General features: G+C 50.9%; 1 protein-coding gene across 2 annotated transcripts; it reads left to right on the top strand.

Annotated features, from left to right (window-relative positions):
* Positions 1 to 4,040: 4,040 nt before the first annotated feature.
* Positions 4,041 to 15,837, top strand: LOC104639837 (ubiquitin carboxyl-terminal hydrolase CYLD). Of its 2 annotated transcripts, XM_010308040.2 has the most exons (14): positions 4,148 to 4,624; positions 4,703 to 4,984; positions 5,197 to 5,266; positions 6,111 to 6,331; positions 6,765 to 6,912; positions 8,975 to 9,113; positions 9,758 to 9,868; positions 11,160 to 11,251; positions 12,314 to 12,380; positions 13,396 to 13,525; positions 13,852 to 13,960; positions 14,161 to 14,279; positions 14,779 to 14,998; positions 15,448 to 15,837. In XM_010308040.2, the coding sequence occupies exons 1-14, from the start codon at positions 4,163 to 4,165 to the stop codon at positions 15,630 to 15,632; spliced, it is 2,355 nt and encodes a 784-aa protein (XP_010306342.2). In that variant the 5' UTR covers positions 4,148 to 4,162; the 3' UTR covers positions 15,633 to 15,837. The 2 variants fall into 2 exon arrangements, 1 of the variants encoding a protein (XP_010306342.2); XR_012833675.1 differs by lacking the exon at positions 15,448 to 15,837 and having other exon boundaries at positions 4,041 to 4,624; positions 14,088 to 14,279; positions 14,779 to 14,916.
* Positions 15,838 to 18,138: the final 2,301 nt, after the last annotated feature.

The following is an 18,138-nucleotide window of genomic DNA, read 5'->3' as shown; positions in this document are numbered from 1 at the left end:
TTTATATCCCGTCGCCATGCTCTGGTCCCCCCCTGCTCTGCCCCCAGCGCCGATGTCCCTGGGGTGGGTGATGTCCCCAGGTTTGGTGGTCCCGGACCCCTGATCTCAGTGTGTCACCCTTGTCCCCATGACACGTCCCCAGCGGCGGTGGGGACACCCAGGCGGTGGGTGGTTTTGGAGTTGGGATGTGTGAGCTGTGATGGGCAGGGAGGGGACACGGGACACAGGGCACAACCACACGCTGGGGGACACAGGCAGAGGGACAGAGGGATGGGGTGCGGGGACACAGGGAAAATGGACACAGCACCATGGGGATGCAGGATACAGGGTCACGGGGACACAGGGCCGTGGGGACAGAGGCCTCTGGGGACATGGGACACAGGGCCATGGGGACACACAGCTGTGGGGATGCAGGGTCACGGGGCCATAGGACATGGGGAACAGGACCGTGGGGACAGAGGGCTCTGGGGACATGGGACACAGGGCCATGGGGACACACAGCTGTGGGGATGCAGGGTCACGGGGCCATAGGACATGGGGAACAGGACCGTGGGGACAGAGGGCTATGGGGACCTGGGACACAGGGCCATGGGGACATGGGACTCTGGAGACACAGGGCCATAGGACATGGGACACAGGAGCCCATGGGAACACAGGGCTCTGGGGACATGGGGCCGTAGGACATGGGGCATGGGACAGGGCTATGGGGACATGGGGCTCTGGGGACAGGGACATAGGACAGGGGACACAGGACCATGGGAACATGGGGCTCTGGGGACACAGGGGACAGGGCCCTGGGGATACGGGGCTCTGGGGACACAAGGCCACAGGACACGGGACACAGGGGCCCATGGGGACACACAGCTATGGGGCCACGGGACACAGGGCCGTGGGGACATACAGGTATTGGGATGCAGGGTCACAGGGTCATGGGGACATGGGGCTCTGGGGACAAGGGGCCACAGGCCATGGGACACAGAGGCCCATGGGGACACAGGAGCCCATGGGGACGAGGGCTCTGGGGACACAGGGCCACAGGACAGGGGCCACAGGCCATGGGGACACGGGGCTGCGGGGACACGGGGCCATAGGACATGGGACACGGGGCCATGGGGGCCCTGAGGACACGAGGCTCTGGGGACACGGGGCCATAGGACACGGGACACGGGGCCATGGGGGCCCTGAGGACACGAGGCTCTGGGGACACGGGGCCATAGGACACGGGACACGGGGCCATGGGGGCCCTGAGGACACGAGGCTCTGGGGACACGGGGCCATAGGACACGGGACACGGGGCCATGGGGGCCCTGAGGACACGAGGCTCTGGGGACAAGGGGCCATAGGACACGGGACACGGGGCCATGGGGGCCCTGAGGACACGAGGCTCTGGGGACACGGGGCCATAGGACACAGGACAGGGGACACCGGGACACCTGGCACCACCCGCAGCCCGCAGGGACCTCCCGCCCCTCCCAGGGCCCAGCAGGGGGCGAGGCGGTGCAGCCGCGAGACCCGCCCTCTCCCCTTCATTGGCTACCTGCTTTGCCCTCCGTCTCTCCCCATTGGCTGGCAAGCCGCAGCCGGCGGGGCGGGCCGGAAGTACCAGCGCGTGGCGGCGCCGCTCTGGATCGCGTTCCCCGCGGCTCTGTGGTGGTGTTCCCTGACGCGGAAGACGGTGAGAATGGGGGGGCTCGGAGGGGGGGGGGGGGGTGCCGAGCCGGGATCCCCCCCCCCCTCCCCGCCGGATCCAACCCCCCTCCACCCCGGCCTCCCCCTACGGCCTCCCCTCTTCGGCCCTTGCCCCTCAGCGGGGCCTTGCCCCGCCGCCCCCCCGGCCCCTGTAGGGCCCTTTCAGCCCCGTGTGCCCCCCCCCCCCCCCACACACACCCCGATCCCTCAGGGGCAGACCCCTGGAGACCCTTCCTCCAGCCCAGCCTTAATTTCGCTATAATTTTAATTATTCGGCGCTTTCCAGGTTCCCCTCAGTGTAATCCATCAGGTTTCAGCACCAGTTTAAACACCGTAAGCTCAAATATCGCACATTGGCCTGAATGTGCTTTAATTTCTATTAACCTGGGAGGGAATTGTGCGTATTCTGTTGTGAAAGAGGTGGTTTATTCTTAGATTTGATGAAGAAAATGGGTTATTCTTGGATTTGATGAAGAAAACGGGTTATTTTTGGATTTGATGAAGAAAACGGGTTATTCTTGGATTTGATGAAGAAAACGGGTTATTCTGGTTTTCCTCTTTTGGCAGCATTTAAAGCACAGTGAGGTTTATTGTATCCCTTGTGGAGAGAGAACTTTAAAAAGTAAAATAAACCCTAGGTCCTGAAAATGGAAGATTGAATGGGAGTTAGGGGTGGGTTGGGACACAGAATATTATTTCTTAATCCTATCCTTTAAAAATCCCAGAATTTCAAGCTCTTGCTCTGCCGGCGGAGTTGTAAAACAGCAGCAAATTGCGTGGCTGGGAAATAAGGGAACTGCTGCGCACCACGGGATTTCTTCCGCTTCCACTGCCTGCTGTCGCCTCGCAACTTGCTTATTGCAAACCAGGGGGGCTCGCCCTGGCACCCCCGTAGCACCCCGTGACTTCGAGGTGGTCATCCCGGAGCGAATCGCGTTGGGTTCCCTCGGCAGAAAGAAGGGGACGAGCGTGAGCGTGGTTTGCGCCACCGTGGTTGTCGAATCTCTGGCTGCGTGGATAACGTCTGTCTGCTGTACGCGTGAATTAGCGGCTGCTAATTTTAGCAGACTCGCGGTTTTCGAGGGGGTTTTCAGCCGCAGCAAAAGAGCTTTGCCCAAAAGCAGTACAGCAGCATTTGGATCAGGTCTCCGAGCCATCTTCTCACCCGCTAAGGTTAAAAAATAAGAGTGAAAGGGAGATGGCTCCTGTGGGAAGCCACCACGATGAGCCCAAACACAAGGAAACACCAGTATCTGATCAGGCATCAAGTGACTTTTTTTTTTCAGTGATTTCTTTTTCCAATACCTTAAAAAACGAACTCTCCTGATATTAATCTCCAGTAAAGTCCCCAGTAACACTGCCCTCCTCTTTGCTGAGCTCTGCGCAGCCTTTCTGTTCCAGCTCTGCCTACGTTTTCCTCCCAACCCACCCGTTCATTGTTCTTGCGAGCAGCTGTGTTCGTGCTTCCTGCCACAATGCCCGGAGTGTGTTTCTACTTCCCTTAATTGCATCTGCTCAATTCCCCCTTTCTCCACTTTAAACTTTTAAGAAACTTCTACCAGGTAGCCCATAGTGGAGACATCTTATTTTCTTTCTTAATTTCCTCCATGGCCTAGAAACGGACATGTCTCTTATTTTCTCTATATTTGCCACATCGGACCAACTAATTCTGTCCACCTGCAGGAAGAAATTTCTATATTCACCCCTTTTTTATGTTGTTACAAATAGTCTGGGTCCTGGCTGCGTGTGGTATCGTCAAAAGTGAGATGCGGAGGGGTAAACTGCATGAAAATTTATCTAGGATTTAGCTAGAAAATAACTGAAAAAATGTATTTCTGATTCCAGATATTTGAATTTCTTCTGATATATTTGTTTTGAAGGATGGTGATCTTTAGTGCCTCAGCATAGTAATGCGGTAGGTTCTGTGCTTTGAATATTCATGTGCTTTAATACAACATCCAGTTGCAGACTAGAACTCCCTTTTTAGAGAATTTTTAAGAGGCAGAATTTAGCCTTTACCCCACTCCTGCAAGTAAGTATGAAAAGAAAGCAGGAAGTGGAATTTAATATTAGAGGCCGTTGTGGCTGTAGAACGTTGTAGAGAACAGGACAGACGAGATGCTGCTCTGTGCAGCTTCTTACTGGGAGGGTTTAGTAGAGAAAATGGAGCTGAACTTTTCCTGTGGATGCACAGCGAGAGGACAGAAGGCAGCAGGGACAAGTGGGAATGTGGGGATCCTCGGTTAGATGGACCTTTTTTCTTTTTCACCGTGAGGGTGATGAAACAGTGGAACAAGGGACCAGGGAGGCTGTGGGATCTCTTTCGCTGGAGGTGCTCAAAACTCAACGCTGAGCAGCCTTTGAGCGCAGCATTGGCCTTGAGACCTCTTCCAACCTGAATTCTTCTGAGATCCTGTGATATCCTGTGATATCTTCACTGGTGTGACTCTCTCCTTTCTCACAACCCAGGGGAATGACGATGACCAGCCTCCTGCCTTCAACAGGGGATGGAAACTGCTATTACATCCTGACAGAAGACTGTGCCTATGGCAGCAAGTACTTCCAAGCTGGGAACATGTGCTTCTGCAGCGAGAGAAGTTACCTGCATAACTTCTCCGATGACAGGCCCCCGGCTTGCTTCTTGAAAGTCATCATGCTGGATGACAGCTCCACCGTCACGATAAACATAGAAATCCTTCAGCCTGTGCACGAGGAGACGGCCGCTTTCCTCCTGGCCATCAGCAGCCACAGCGAACGCTTGAACTGTTTCTTGGAGAGGCTGAGCCTTGAAGCAGCTCTGCGAGCCGTGCTGGGCCAAAAAGTGATGGTGGAGGTTGAGCGGCAGCATTTTCCTGGTATCATCCGCTACATTGGGAGCATTTACAAAAACACTTCAGCTGTGCTGTCTCCATTCTTCTTTGGGGTGGAGTTACAGGTAAAGTGGCCAAGAAATAAGTTGCTTATTTTCCCATAATGTTTGTGTGTGTGATGTGCCTTTGTGGTGTGTTTTCAGGGCGAGGGTGAAAACAGAGGGCGCAGCGATGGATCTTATCACGGCACCGAGTATTTCAAGTGTAAGCGGAACTGCGGGATCTTCCTGCCGTTTAGCAGAGTCCAGTTTAGTCCCGTGCCGGATGACGACTATGCGAAACAGAAGCCAAAACCCGACGCGGAGGAGGTGGTTCCTGTGAAAGTGGGAGATGCGGTTAGCTTCTATGTGGACGAGGTCCTCACAAAAGGAATAGCAATGGCAGTTTACAGAGAGGGAAACCAATGGTTCGTTAAAGTTTGTCCGGTAAGAGCAACCTTGCTGGTTTTTTCTTGGGTTTGGGGTATTTTTTAAAAACTACATTATGGTGGGGCATCAAAGAGAAGTGGAAGGAATGTCCAACAGGGACATGAGGTGACGTGCAAAATTTCCAGGCCTGTTTGAAAAATTGGTTCATATTCCAAGAATGCCATATGTCTGCTAAAGCATTTAGCCGATAGATTTTTCTCTCCTTTCAGGAAGAAGAAGGAACAACTGACATTTTTAGAGAAATCCCTATGGAGTCTGTTGTGAAGGAAAGCTTGCAAAGTAGGTTATCATCAGATGTGTCTACCCTCCGTACATTCCTGGGAATTTAGCATTTATTTCTTCTCTGCGGGGTACTGATGAGCTGAAAGTCCAACAAAAGCTTCAGTTAGTCCCAACTTAGTTGATCAGGAGGCAGAGAAGGTCCGTAGAAAAGTCTCAAGTTCTGGGTAAAATTCTTTGTGTTAGCAACTAAAGCTGAGTCTCCCCATTTATCAGGAAGAAGAAGAGAGAGTGTGATTGCAGCTTATAACTATTTCCTAGGGGGAGAAGACGCCAGTGGTTAAAGAGTCTTTAATTTAGCTGTAGAAGGTGGAGCAGGAGCCTCATCTCGATGCCAGACAAATTCAGAAAGGCACAGATGCCAGCAGCGATGGTGTGAGTCATTGGACAAGACAAGAAATTAGTGGAATCTTTCTTTTGCCATCAAAAAGACACCATGCAGCTGTCAGGATCAGCCCAAGGGGAGCCGTCGTTAGACTCTTCACTGAGTTGATTCATTTCAGTAAAGGCAGAAAATCAATTTGGAAATAACCCCCCCCCTCCCGCTGCCTTTTCAGTAGTGTGAAATGGCTCTGTGAAGGGCTGGATTAGCTCCAGGGCCAGCAAGAGGTTGGAGTGTGCAGCCTTGAGCGGGGAATCAAGGAACAGGATCGTCCCCTCTCAGCCTGTTAGACCAGTTTGGCCTTATCACTGGGAATTACACCTTCTGTCTCTGGTGCTCAGCTTCATGCTTGTCCGTGTGGTCTATAATTTCAAAATAGACCTGGGATTAGGTGAGATCCAGAGGTGTCTGTCATTAGGTGTTGACTTCCTACCTCACCTGACATTTTGTGTTGCCCACTAGGTTTATTTTCACCGTTTGAGTCTGACATGGGCTTGGGACACCCAAACCAAATGAAACGAGAGATAAGTGAGAGTGGTGAGGAGTGTGAAAGTGGGAATTCATCCCTGGAGGTGAACTCCATGGTCCAGATCACCTTGGACAAGGGAAATCAGGTTTCAGGAATCATCCGCTGGTTGGGCTACCTGCCCCAAATTAAGCAGAAAATGGCAGGAGTTGAACTGGTAAGAAGCAAAATATTTCCTGCTGTGAGATTGTATATCAGAACGGGCAGGTCTTGGTTACTCTTCTCATTTCCTTGAAGACCTTCAGCCGCGTATCTCACCGCTTGACCTGAGCCTCTGCCATTTCAGACTATGAACTGCGAGGGCAAGCAGACAATTAAGCAGACAATCACTCCTTAGGCTGAGGAGGAAAGCCTGCGGAGTGATTATGAGAGTTGGTTTGCTCTCTTCTAGAGCGATGTTAATGGAACGTGGGATGGAATAATCATGAATCCTGCAAGCGGCATTAATAGGTTCAAATCATAACCGGAATAAATGAAAACAGCCAGCAAAACGAGACCAAGCTTGTACTTCTGATGTTAAATGGCCATCTGGGGGAATTGCACCTCATTTGTGGAAAGCCTGCTCTCATTCCTCAACGCTCTTTTCCCAGGATGAAGATAAAGGGGTCACTGCTGGCGAATGGCTGGGCAAATACTACTTCCACTGCGCTCCAAAGCGCGGCCTTTTCGTCAAGCTGCAGTCCTGCCAGCCCGACGTTCGCTTCCAGTGTTCGCACAACAGTGACCTCATGGATTATAGTAAGTTCTCTGGGGATGGGGCGGACAGTGCTGTGCTGGGACAAGGCACGCTACCGAGATGCCTCATGCACAGTGTCTTAATCAGTAGTTTAATATTCTTCACTTTCTTCGAGTGTTCCAAAAGATGTCAGTTTGAAGGCTGCTGAGGTTGCCATGGTGGTATTTATAGGGAATGCCTCACAAGTGTGAGAATCACAGAATCACAGACTGGTTTGGGTTGGAAGGGACCTTAAAGACCATCTAGTTCCACCCCCCTGCCATGGGCAGGGACACCCTCCACTAGCCCAGGTTGCCCAAAGCCCCATCCAACCTGGCCTTGAACACTGCCAGGGAGCCAGGGGCAGCCACAGCTTCTCTGGGCACCCTGTGCCAGGGCCTCAGCACCCTCACAGGGAAGGATTTTTTCCTTACATCTAATCTAAATCTCCCGTCCTTCAGTTTAAACCCTTGTCCTGTCACTCCCTGCCTTTGTCACCAGCCCCTCTCCAGCTTTCCTGGAGCCCCTGCAGGGACTGGAAGGGGCTCTAAGGTCTCCCCGCAGCCTTCTCTTCTCCAGGCTGAACAACCCCAACTCTCTCAGCCTGTCTCCAGAGCAGAGGTGCTCCAGCCCTCGCATCATCTCCGTGGCCTCCTCTGGACTCGCTCCAACAGCTCCATGTCCTTCTTGTGCTGGGGACCCCCGAGCTGGACGCAGCACTGCAGGGGGGTCTCAGCAGAGGGGAGTAGAGGGGCAGAATCCTCTCCCTCGACCTGCTGGTCACGCTGCTGGACACACAGCCCAGGACATGGTTGGCTTTCTGGGCTGCAAGTGCACATTGCCGGCTCATGTCGAGCTTCTCATCAATCAACACCCCCAAGTCCTTCTCCTCAGGGCTGCTCTCAATCCCTTGTGAGAGATGGTAATTAATTTATTCCAGGGATGACATAGACTAGGGCATTGGATATAGGGCAACATATTGTGAGTGGCTCTAAAAATAAGGCCACGGTGGCATGGATGTGTTGGAGAAGGGAAAGCTGGCTGGAAATGTTGGGGGGGGCGGGTAACAGAGGATAGAAGTCCAGAGCAACGGTCTTGTGAATGCTGCAAGCAAGGCAGGGCTCTTCTGCCTGTGGTTTTCAGGGCAGAAGAAAAGGTTTTGTATACTTGAGACCTGAATATGGACAAGTGTTTTAGCTATAGGGCCTGGTCTAGGTACTGTATGTTAAATGTAGACCACACATACGGCTCCGGAGAATTGGAGTGGGTAACTGAGGCCCGTGGCCAAGATGTCAGGTGATAACGGTGTTACACCTGCAGACTGAGAGGTAAAGGGGAGCTTGGGAGAGAGGATTAAATCAGTTTTAACGTAGAGCTTGATGTGATGCTAAGACATTCGCAAGAAGATGTGGGGAAGAACAGGTCAGTATTTTCACTTGAACAGGAAGAAATTCCTCTACAGCAGAGAAGATGGTGTGAACTAGCTGTTTAGAAACTGTAAATGAGATCACTGTATATGAAAAGACAGGATTCCTGTAGGGACTGCCCAAAAACTGAGAGCAGGAACAAGGAAGAACATGTTAGGGACATGCTGAAGAGAGGGGATTGAATTACAAGGGGACAACGCTGAAGAAACCAGAAAAGACCAGATTGAGAAAGCCACCTCTGAAGCTGAAGGAGACGACAGGCCAGCGGGATGAGGCTATTAAAGCACAGTTGCCTGTTTGTCCCCTTGCTACTGGGGTCACAGGTCTTTCAACAGAGAGATCCCAAGCTTGCATGTAACACAGCACCAGCTCGTTTGTAGCTCTTTTTGTCTTCGTTACTTGGCATAATGATGGCAGAGGCTGTATGGATTGCTAGGGCATGTCTTTGGTGAAGAAGAGGTGGTTTGGTTTTGTCTCCATTTCTAGTAGATGAATTACTAAAGAAACAAGACTCCATCCCAGTGTGGCTGAGTCCCAGCAGGAGCAGCGCAGAACATGGTGCTGACTTCTGAGCGGAGCAGAGCTCTGGGACATCGGGGAAGGGCGGAACTGACCCACACAAGGTGGGAAGCTCAAGGGAGCTTTCCTTCTCTTGCAGGAAAGCAGGAAGTTCTTCCACAGGTTCTAGAGAGTTTTCCTCCTCTCAGAAATGAGGCAGCGGTGCGTGTCCTGCGAGGGCGGATGAAGGGGATCCAAGGCCACTGTAATTCCTGCTATATGGATGCAGCTCTCTTCAGGTAAGGACCTGCTTGGGTGGTGCTGTTTCGTTAAATGAGTGCTTTTTTTTAATTGGGCAGAGCCCAAAAGGGCAGCACTTCCCTGGACTTCCAAGGTGGCTGGAAATTTACCCAGTATAAAGCAAAATATAACTGTGTGGAGTTGCAGCCTTGATGCTTACTGCTTTTTGATCTGCTTCCTAAACTGGTAGGTTCTCAGGGCCCAAAATACCCCTCGTGAGTACCTAAGGTACCCGTGTGTCTTGTCACGCAGGGCAGTGAGAGATCGTAGCTCTGGAGTTGGACCGTGCTGACTCTGTGGCTGGAGGTAGTGGCTGGAAACATTTCAAAGAAACTGCCCAAGAGGTCCCAGCTTCACTGTGCAACGCTCTTTGGAGAGGGAAAGACTCAGTGGTGCCCCCCCCATGAGCAGTTTTGGCTGCAAAGTATGAGATTTCATTCTTTTTGAGCTGTTTCCTTGCTTACTACCAGTGTAAACGAGATGTGGTTTATCTCACTGCAGAGATGCGCTGTCGCTCACCTTTCTGTAATTGCATGCACGGACTGTTGAAAACAAAAGCCACCGACCGTCACCAGGCACAACAGTTTGGTTCTAACTATTGCTGCAAACCCGTCAGGCTTACACGGCACGCTCTTTTTCACAGCCTCTTCTCCTGTACGTCCGTGCTGGACTCTATGCTCTTCAAGCCCTTCCTACTGTGTGACAGGAACGTACAGAGCATTCTGCGGGATGAAATTGTTAATCCCCTTCGAAAGTGAGTATAGTATGTGGGAATCCTGGAAGTCATCCGTCTGCCTTCATACCTTCTCTGCTGCCCTGTCAGATGGTACCTGTCACTGAGGGAAGGGGCTATCTGGAGGGGTTTCTCCTGTCAGCCACATCCAAATGTCTTAATATCAAGTTTCTCTTCCAGTTGGTCCCTTCCTTGGGTTGTGAGGCTGTCTCACGACTCCTGCTGCATGTGTGTGTCTGCCCTGCTTAGACTGAAGCCTTGTGAGCTGCAGTTCTCAGAGGACAAAAAGGGTATTCCCGGGGCTCAGACCATCTCTGGGGGGTGAACCCTGGCGTTGATGAAGCAGCGGCATTGCCTTCATCAGCAGCTAGTCCCAAAGGCAGTATGCAATGCCAGGCTGGATGAGGGTAGACCATGGCGTGAAAGCTAAATTCTTTGGAATTTGTCTCAAAGATGCCAGGTTCTTTCCTCATCCTCCCTAGCGAGGTGTGGAAGAGAGGCATGGAGAGGTGATTGAACATAAGACACTAGCATCTTCCTTGAGGAGCAGTGTCCTGGCACTGGCTGCAGAAATACAACCCTGGGGTGTTCTGTGATGTTGAGATTTGATTGAGAGCAGTTTGGCAGAGAAGGACTTGGGGATGAAAAATTGGACATGACCCAGCAATGTGCGCTTGCAGCCCAGAAAGCCAATTGTCTTCTGGGCCACATACAAAGCAGCGTGACCAGCAGGTCAAGGGAGGGGATTCTGCCCCTCTACTCTGCTCTGGTGAGACCCCCCTGCAGTGCTGCGTCCAGCTCGGGGGTCCCCAGGACAAGAAGGACATGGAGCTGTTGGAGCGAGTCCAGAGGAGGCCACGGAGATGATCCGAGGGCTGGAGCACCTCTGCTATGGAGACAGGCTGAGAGAGTTGGGGTGGTTCAGCCTGGAGACCTTATTGCAGCCTTCCAATATAGAAATGGGGCTTATAAGAGTGATGAAGAGAGAATTATTATTAAGGTCTGTAGTGACAGTTTTAAACTGAAAGGTCAGATTTAGGTCGGACATGAACAAATTTGTTAAGATGAGGGTGCTGAGGCCCTGGCAGAGGTTGCCCAGAGAAGCTGTGGCTGCCCCTGGATCCCTGGAAGTGTTCGAGGCCAGGTTGGATGGGGCTTTGGGTAACCTGGTATAGTGAACAATTGTCCCTGCCCATGGCAGCAAGGTTGGACTCTAGATGATCTTTAAAACTCCTTTCCAACCCAAACCATTCAATGATTCTATGATTTAAATACACTGGAGAGATAATCGGCAACTGCTTCTTGTTTCTAGGACTGGCTTCGTCAGGGCTAGGAGTGTGATGCACCTTAGGGAGCAGCTAACTGAAAAGGGCCAGTGTTCAAGCTTTACCAACGCTGAGAAAGGTAATGTGCTCTCTGGGGCCTTCCCTGGGCTGCTTCGCTGTGCGCCGCTTCATCCAGGCACCAGGCTGACAACTTAATTGTATGCTTCTCCCAGGCACGTGCATTAATGTGCCTGCTGTGCTGTTCGCTTCTGTAAAAATGTGCGCGTAAAATACTTGCGGCTTTTAAAACTCTACAGGCTTTTCAATTGAAATTTGTCCTGAAGTCTGATGGAAAGATAGGAATTGCTGGGTCTCTTCCTGGGGGCATCTGTTGCTGGGAGGGGAGAGGAAGATCTGTGTGAACAGAATTTAAGCAAAGGAAATTTTCTTGACCTTTATACTTTGAGTTATACCCTGATAAGTCCATCCCTGATGTCCCTGCTAGAGTCCAGCTTGATTTATCATTTTGCCAAGATCAATTTGTCTTTTGAGTCCTGATAAGTTAATTGAGGTTCCTCAAAGACTGTAGTTTGGTTAAAATAAGACAGAAAACAGCTGAAACCCACCAATCTCTGGTTGCAATAACCACGTTCCCATCCATGCACAGCAAGGCCCCGCGTAGTTTGCGAGGAAACAAATTACGGCAACGCCAAACGTCACTGCCACAACCTCTGAGGACCTGGATACTAAACAAGTGGCACTGATTCTTCCAGGCATCTTGTCAGTGAACACCACTTGTGTTTCATACTACTGTGTATTTATTTTAGCCAGGGATAGTTTAACTGTTCGGTTTCTTGAATTTCTTTAGGTGTCCCCGATTTCACTTTGACTTTATACTTTTGGTGTTAGCAGCAAATGTTCGTTAAGGTCTCTGAGGCAGTGTTACTGTGATGGCCAGGCTTGTAAGAGCGTAGTATCTGAGGGCTGGTTTGTTTCCTTTCATGCTCACCCTAGGATTTATGCATTAACTAAGCGCTCTAAGCTTTTAGCCTGATTGTTCCCTTACCTGGAGTAAAAGAGGAGATTTCAGGTTCACGAAATGCTGGCTTATGTTTATCTGGCAACTTTTGCCTTCTGGATGCAGTGGGGCAATGCAGCGTTCGTGATGTGGTGTGACCTGTGCTTTTCCCTCACCTTCCAGATCCCGAGGAGTTCCTGAATCTCATAATGCATCAGATCCTGGGAGTAGAGCCACTCTTGAAACTGCAGTAAGTTTCCATATCTAAGCGATACAATTTACCCAGGCCAGGCTTGTTAGTTATCCGATCACCAGGTGCTACTTGCACCTTTTCGTAGAGGCTTTGGAGGCGCAGCTCAGTGAGTTGTGTGCAGCTCCCCTCTGCTGTCCGTGTGATCTTGCTTGTTGTGATCTTGTCTCAGGTGATGCATCCAGCAAAAGACACTTCTAAACTCTCCCTGGAGGTGCTGCCTTCAGAAAATCATGATAAAAACCTTGTCTTACCTTTAGGGAGAGCCAGCAGTGGTTTGAGAAATGTAGTGTCCGACTTCAGTGCAGAGCCAGCGCTATCTGACAGCCTTTGGATGCATTTGGGATGTGTCTAGACTGTCAAGCTGGCTCAGGTCCTGCAGCCTCTCAAACAGGCAGTCCATGGATGCAGTCCCAGTTTTTTCAGGACTCTACAAAGAGGATGAGAGGCTGAAGGAAGCCAAAAATAACTGTGCTGTTCAGGAGCATAGAGGGGGATTGTTCGGTTTCTGTGCTCCTTTGTTGAGATGTCAGTCAAGCCATAGATCGTGGAGTACTCGGAAAGGCTGAGCACAAAGACAACTCTGTACTGCAGCTCCCCTGCAGAGGGTCGTCTGAAGGAAATCCTTTCTCAGGGATGTAGGGGTTGTGGGAGATCTTCTGCACCTTTTGAATGCACCGAGTTTTGCTCTGTGGCTCTTGTACGTGCAGTTATAAATAGATCTTTCATCTGAGAATGAGTTCGCTGATTGAGCCATGGTGCAGTTGATTTGAAAAATATTGAAGTGTCTTTTAATATTTACATCGACGAGGGGAAATTGGGTTTTGCTTATAGGAGCAGGATGTGATGCTATGGAGGGATACTGAGACTGAAGATGATACTTGTGTCCTCTTCTTATGGCATGTATTTAGTAGTTCTGGGTGCTTCGTGTCAGTGTTGGGCCCAGCAGCTCTCAGACAAACCCCTCGGATGTTTGCGGCGCCACATAAACAAGCCCTGTGACCACTCTCTGCAGGTCAGGAGGCCAGGAGCAGGACTGTTACTGTCACCAGATATTTATGGACAAACAGGAGGATCTGGTGGTTCCCCACGTGCAGCAGTTAGTGGAACACTCCTTCCTGTCCTCTGATCTGAAGCTAGTGGAGGTGAGCCCAGCTACCTTCCGCCTGCGCTGCTATCTGCTGCCTCTTTCTTGTTTCCTCCAATGTACCTGTGCCTGCCAGTGAGTCTGCAGTGGGGCTAGTATGTCTTCTATCCAACACTGCAAAGCAGCAGGATACATGGCCCCAAGAGAGAGAGGTCTGGGGCAATCTGAGTGTGACCTGGGAAGAGAGCTATGTTTTCTCTGTTGCTGTTTTGTCTTGTGAATAACCAGAGCAGAAAGTCTTTACTCCCAGCAGCATTATTGAGAAAAGAGTCTCTAGGTCTTGTCTCTTCTGGCAGGCTGACTCCTTTGCTTTTCGTTTCCCAGATCCCATCATGCTTCATTATCCAAATGCCGCGTTTTGGGAAGGAATATAAAATGTTCAGCAAAATCATTCCTTCCTTGGAGCTGGATATAACAGATCTGCTGCTTGACAGTAAGTTGTTGGGCAACAGGAAAGCTGCTGGCTGGGATTGAGCAACCAGGTGGCAGGTCTCGCCTCTTTGGGTTGTGAGCAGATGTAAGGTGGGATCGTGGTGTGATTCTTCTTCCCTGAACACCAGTTTTGGCAGGACAAGTTGGATTTCAAGTGAAATCTGGAGAAGACACGTCCTCTCACCTCTGTTGCCCCTGTAGGTCCCAGGGAGTGCTGCGTGTGCGGTGACATCGCCACCCTGGAGTGTTCGGAGTGTTTCAAAGATAAGGTATTTGCAGCTACGGGCCTGAAGCAGTTCTGCAGCTCCTGCTCCAGACAGGTATTCATTTTCTTTGGCTGCTCGCAAAATCGACTTTGGCAGCTGACAGCAGATCCCAAAAATACCCGTGGTTCACCTGCTGTCCCTGCAGCCGTTCAGGTTGGGCACAGAGGGGCCCCTTCCTGAGCATCAGTCCCACCGTTTGCATCAGCTGCATGAGCAGGGTTCGGTGCCACACGATATTGAACCCTTTGCTTACGTAGAGCCTAACTAAGCACTGATCCTGCGCAGACTGAGTGCTGGACCCTCCACGCTGTCTCACCAGGAGCATTCCTACAGCTTTCTGGCCTTTCTTGGGGTGTGGCAGGCTCCCATCTCAGCTTCTCGCTGCCAGCCTGTTGACGCCTCGCCATTCCCTGGTACGCAGGGAGGAGTCAGCCACGTGGGAGGAAGATCAGTGGGGAATAAACTGTGGGTCTGACCCCTGCGCACTCCTCTTTCTGACAGGCCAGGTTCAGTTCTTCCCATTCAGCAGTGCCACCCCGTCATCTCTCCTCAGGTTCACTCCCACTACCGACGCAAAACGCACAAGCCAACTAGGCTGCACGTCCCAGAAGAGTTTCAAAGCCGGAGCCCCCGGGGCAGCCAGCAGGTCCCTCGTGAGAAGATGGAGCTCTTCGCAGTGCTCTGCATCGAGACCAGTCATTACGTCTCCTTTGTGAAATACGGCCCTGAGAACGAACACTGGATGTTCTTTGACAGCATGGCTGACAGGCATGGTGAGGACATGGTGGTGGGCTCGGAGCTTTGATTGTAACCGGGTGCTGCACGGTGGGTGGCTGCGAGGGTCTGTGACGCTCGTTGTGTGGATGCTGGTCAGTCCACCTTTTTCTCTGAAGCCCCCTACACGATTTAGGCTCTCTCTGGACCCTGCTTCCAACAGTGACCGTCTAAGTAGACCCCAGAGAAGAGTACAGCCAGGCCAAGCACATGTGGGTTCCTCCCAGTGCTTTCATCCTCTGGCTGTGTTAAACAAGGGACTGGTTGAGCCAGGTGGGGCTGGCTGCCATGCAGGTGAGGACCATTCTCCTGTCCTTCCCCACTTTGTTGTTGGCCCCAAGATCTCTCAGCTAAGGCTCTACTTATTGTCGAGTGTTACAGTATCTGCTTGAGCTGTAGGTACTCATCCCTTGGGACCTGCTTTGGACTTTTCTCCTTTCTGGGTTAGGTGATGAAAACGGCTTCAACATTCCCATGGTAACGCTGTGCCCTGAAGTTGCCAAATACCTGGACTTGCCACTGGCTGTGCTGGCCCTGGAGCAACCTCGGGACATGGATGGAGTGGCCAAGCGCCTCTTCTGCGATGCCTACATGTACATGTACCAGAGCAAGAAGATGGCGCTTTACAAATGACACTTCCTTGGGCTGGTGCCGCAGGGCAGCGAGGCATTGGGAAACGTGAGCTTGGATCAACCCTGCAGCTCGTAAATGGTGAAAGCAGACGAATCTGTGGGGGCACCAAGCTTGCACTTCTGCCTCTTCTTACCTCTTCCAGTGTCTGCTATCAAGCTATCCACGTCAGCCCATCTGCGTTCATTAAATCCTGTACCTGGCCTTATCAAGTGATAGTTTGTACTTCCAGCAGACCTGGACTCTGAATTATTTACAATTTCATTCTCATTTCCTACCTTCCCTTTCCCCCTTCCTTCTTCCCCAGGCACTCTGCAGCTCTGCCCAACCTCAGAGTCCTCTCCAGCATCCTTTTCTCCCTGCCAACCCTTCCCTCCAAAGCCGAGGACCAGCATCTAAACAAAACATGAGCAGTTTATCCTCCAGGTTTGCAAGGAGCGCAAAAAACCCCGCAGCCTCGCCCTGCGTAAGACTTCCTCACGTGCACTTGTGGAGGAAGAAAACCAGGAGGCGTGAGCTGCACCGGTGTGGTTAAGAGATGGGTCAGGACGAGGGTTTTTCTTGATGGCTGGGATGTGACCCCACACCTAAAACTGGGGCCCTGAATTGTCTGTGCTTCCCGTATCCAGCACTAATACTCTGGCACTTTTACTCACCATCCCTTATTTTCAACCATGAGATTAATTGAATGTCTTAAGCTGCAAATATGCTTTAAAATTTTTTGTAAGAACAAAACTGGACGAAAGATGGAGCGGAGGAGCAACATGTGAGCTTGTTATGCTGTTTGGTTTTTTTTTTTCTTCAAAGTCTGCACTGTTGCTACATGATCAGGTGTTTTAACCTCATTTTAGCACTTACTGTGCCATCTTTCCATCTACTTCTCAGCTCTGTGCCAAAGAGCAGTAACAGAATATCAAGGGGAAAAAAAAAATGAGCACTTTTGGATTTTCTGCTGTGATTGCAGTAAGGAGTAGGGTTTCTGGGCAGAAACTGGTTATTTCTTAAGGTAAATAACCTGAATTTGCAAACTGGGGCTTCTCTGCCATTTAACACATGCTGTCATGGCAGTGGGAAGCTGTTACAGGAGTCAATGCTATGAACTGGGTTGCTCAGATTCCAGACGGGACACCAAAACCTTAAAGGGATGCGTCCAGGAGCCCCAGATGTGCAGCTGTAATCTCCCTCCTGCTCTGGTTTGGTTTTTTTTTCCCCTCTGTAATGCAGGATGAAGTAATTGTAATACGCAGCCTGTAGCTTTGTATCGCTCCTGTTGGCATGGGCCACGCGTCGTTCAGGATCTTTTTTTGCTGACAGCAGGGTTGTGATGCTCACTGTGACGGCAAGAGCGTGACAGCTGTAGCAGCTTTCTGGTGTGTCTCTTATTTCTGTATGTGGTGGCCACAAAGGACAGCTGGTGTGTAATGAAACCAGAATTATTAACACACAGTTAATGTCAATTCAGCTTGCAAATGTCCTGGCTGAGCATTTGGGCCTCAACACCAAGTTGGCCATGAGGCAGCAATGTGTCCTCGTGGTAGAGAAGGCGGACAACGTCCTAGGCTGCATTCAAAGTGTTGCCAGCAGATCGAGGGATGGGATTCTTCTCCTCTGCTCAGCACTGGTAAGGCCACACCTGGAGTGCTGGATCCAGTTTTGAGCTCCCCAATACAAGGGAGATGAAGAGAGTCCGACGAAGGGCCACGAAGATGATGGACTGGAGCATCTCTCTTAGGACGAAAGATTGAGAGAGCTGGGACTGCTCAACTTGGAGAAGAGAAGGTTCAGGGGGCACCTTATCAACATCTATAAACACTTGAAGGGAGGGTGCAAAGAGGACAGTGCCTGGATCTTCTCCATAGTGTCAAGTGACCAGATGCGCTGGGCACAAACTGAAACACAGGAGGTTCCCTCTGAACATCAAGAAACACATCTTCACCACGAGGTTGACAACACTTCTTCACCAGGAGGGTGACAAGCCCTGGTACAGGTTGCCCGGAGAGGTGGTGGAGTCTCCATCCTTGGAGGTACTCAGAATGGTTCCAAGCAAAGCCAAAGCACCAGCAGTTGAAGAGTCAGTCTAGGGCTAGAAGAGTTGATGGTAGATCTAGCAATGAAGCATCCCAAGGATGGGTTTATCCTGCTCGTGAACTGATGTACGGACCTCTGGCTGATCCTCTGTGGCCGTGGAGAGGGCTGAGGGGCTGGAGGATACTGCTGTCTGGCTGTCTTTCTCCATCTACTTAAAGTTACTCTTCATTCCTTCTCTCCTAAGAACTCAAGACGATCTCTACTCAGGTACGCTGGGGCTTGGGTTCTTACATCTCTGGTGCTTCTGCTCTAAAAATTTAAGTTTTAATAACAAACTGCTCTTGGTTTTCCTGGAGGTTTTTTTTTATTTATTTCTCTTAAAATGCTAAGTGTGATACAGTGCCCACAGCTGGAGCGTTGCAACAGGGAGCTCCAGCCTGTTGGGGTTTTTTAGAAACGAGAGACCATCAGGCCATGCTTC

Source organism: Balearica regulorum, chromosome 2 (genome assembly GCF_011004875.1).
Source record: "Balearica regulorum gibbericeps isolate bBalReg1 chromosome 2, bBalReg1.pri, whole genome shotgun sequence".
Classification (NCBI taxonomy): domain Eukaryota; kingdom Metazoa; phylum Chordata; class Aves; order Gruiformes; family Gruidae; genus Balearica; species Balearica regulorum.
Note: the sequence above shows the minus strand (reverse complement) of the source record. Positions and strands in the feature narration are given on the sequence as shown.

Excerpts from the sequence above, each read along its gene's own strand:
- LOC104639837 (XM_010308040.2), top strand. The coding sequence starts at position 4,163 with ATGACGATGACCAGCCTCCTGCCTTCAACAGGGGATGGAAACTGCTAT. Across the intron at positions 5,267-6,110 it reads TGTGAAGGAAAGCTTGCAAA|GTTTATTTTCACCGTTTGAG; the intron begins GTAGGTTATCAT and ends GTTGCCCACTAG. Across the intron at positions 14,280-14,778 it reads GCAGCTCCTGCTCCAGACAG|GTTCACTCCCACTACCGACG; the intron begins GTATTCATTTTC and ends ATCTCTCCTCAG.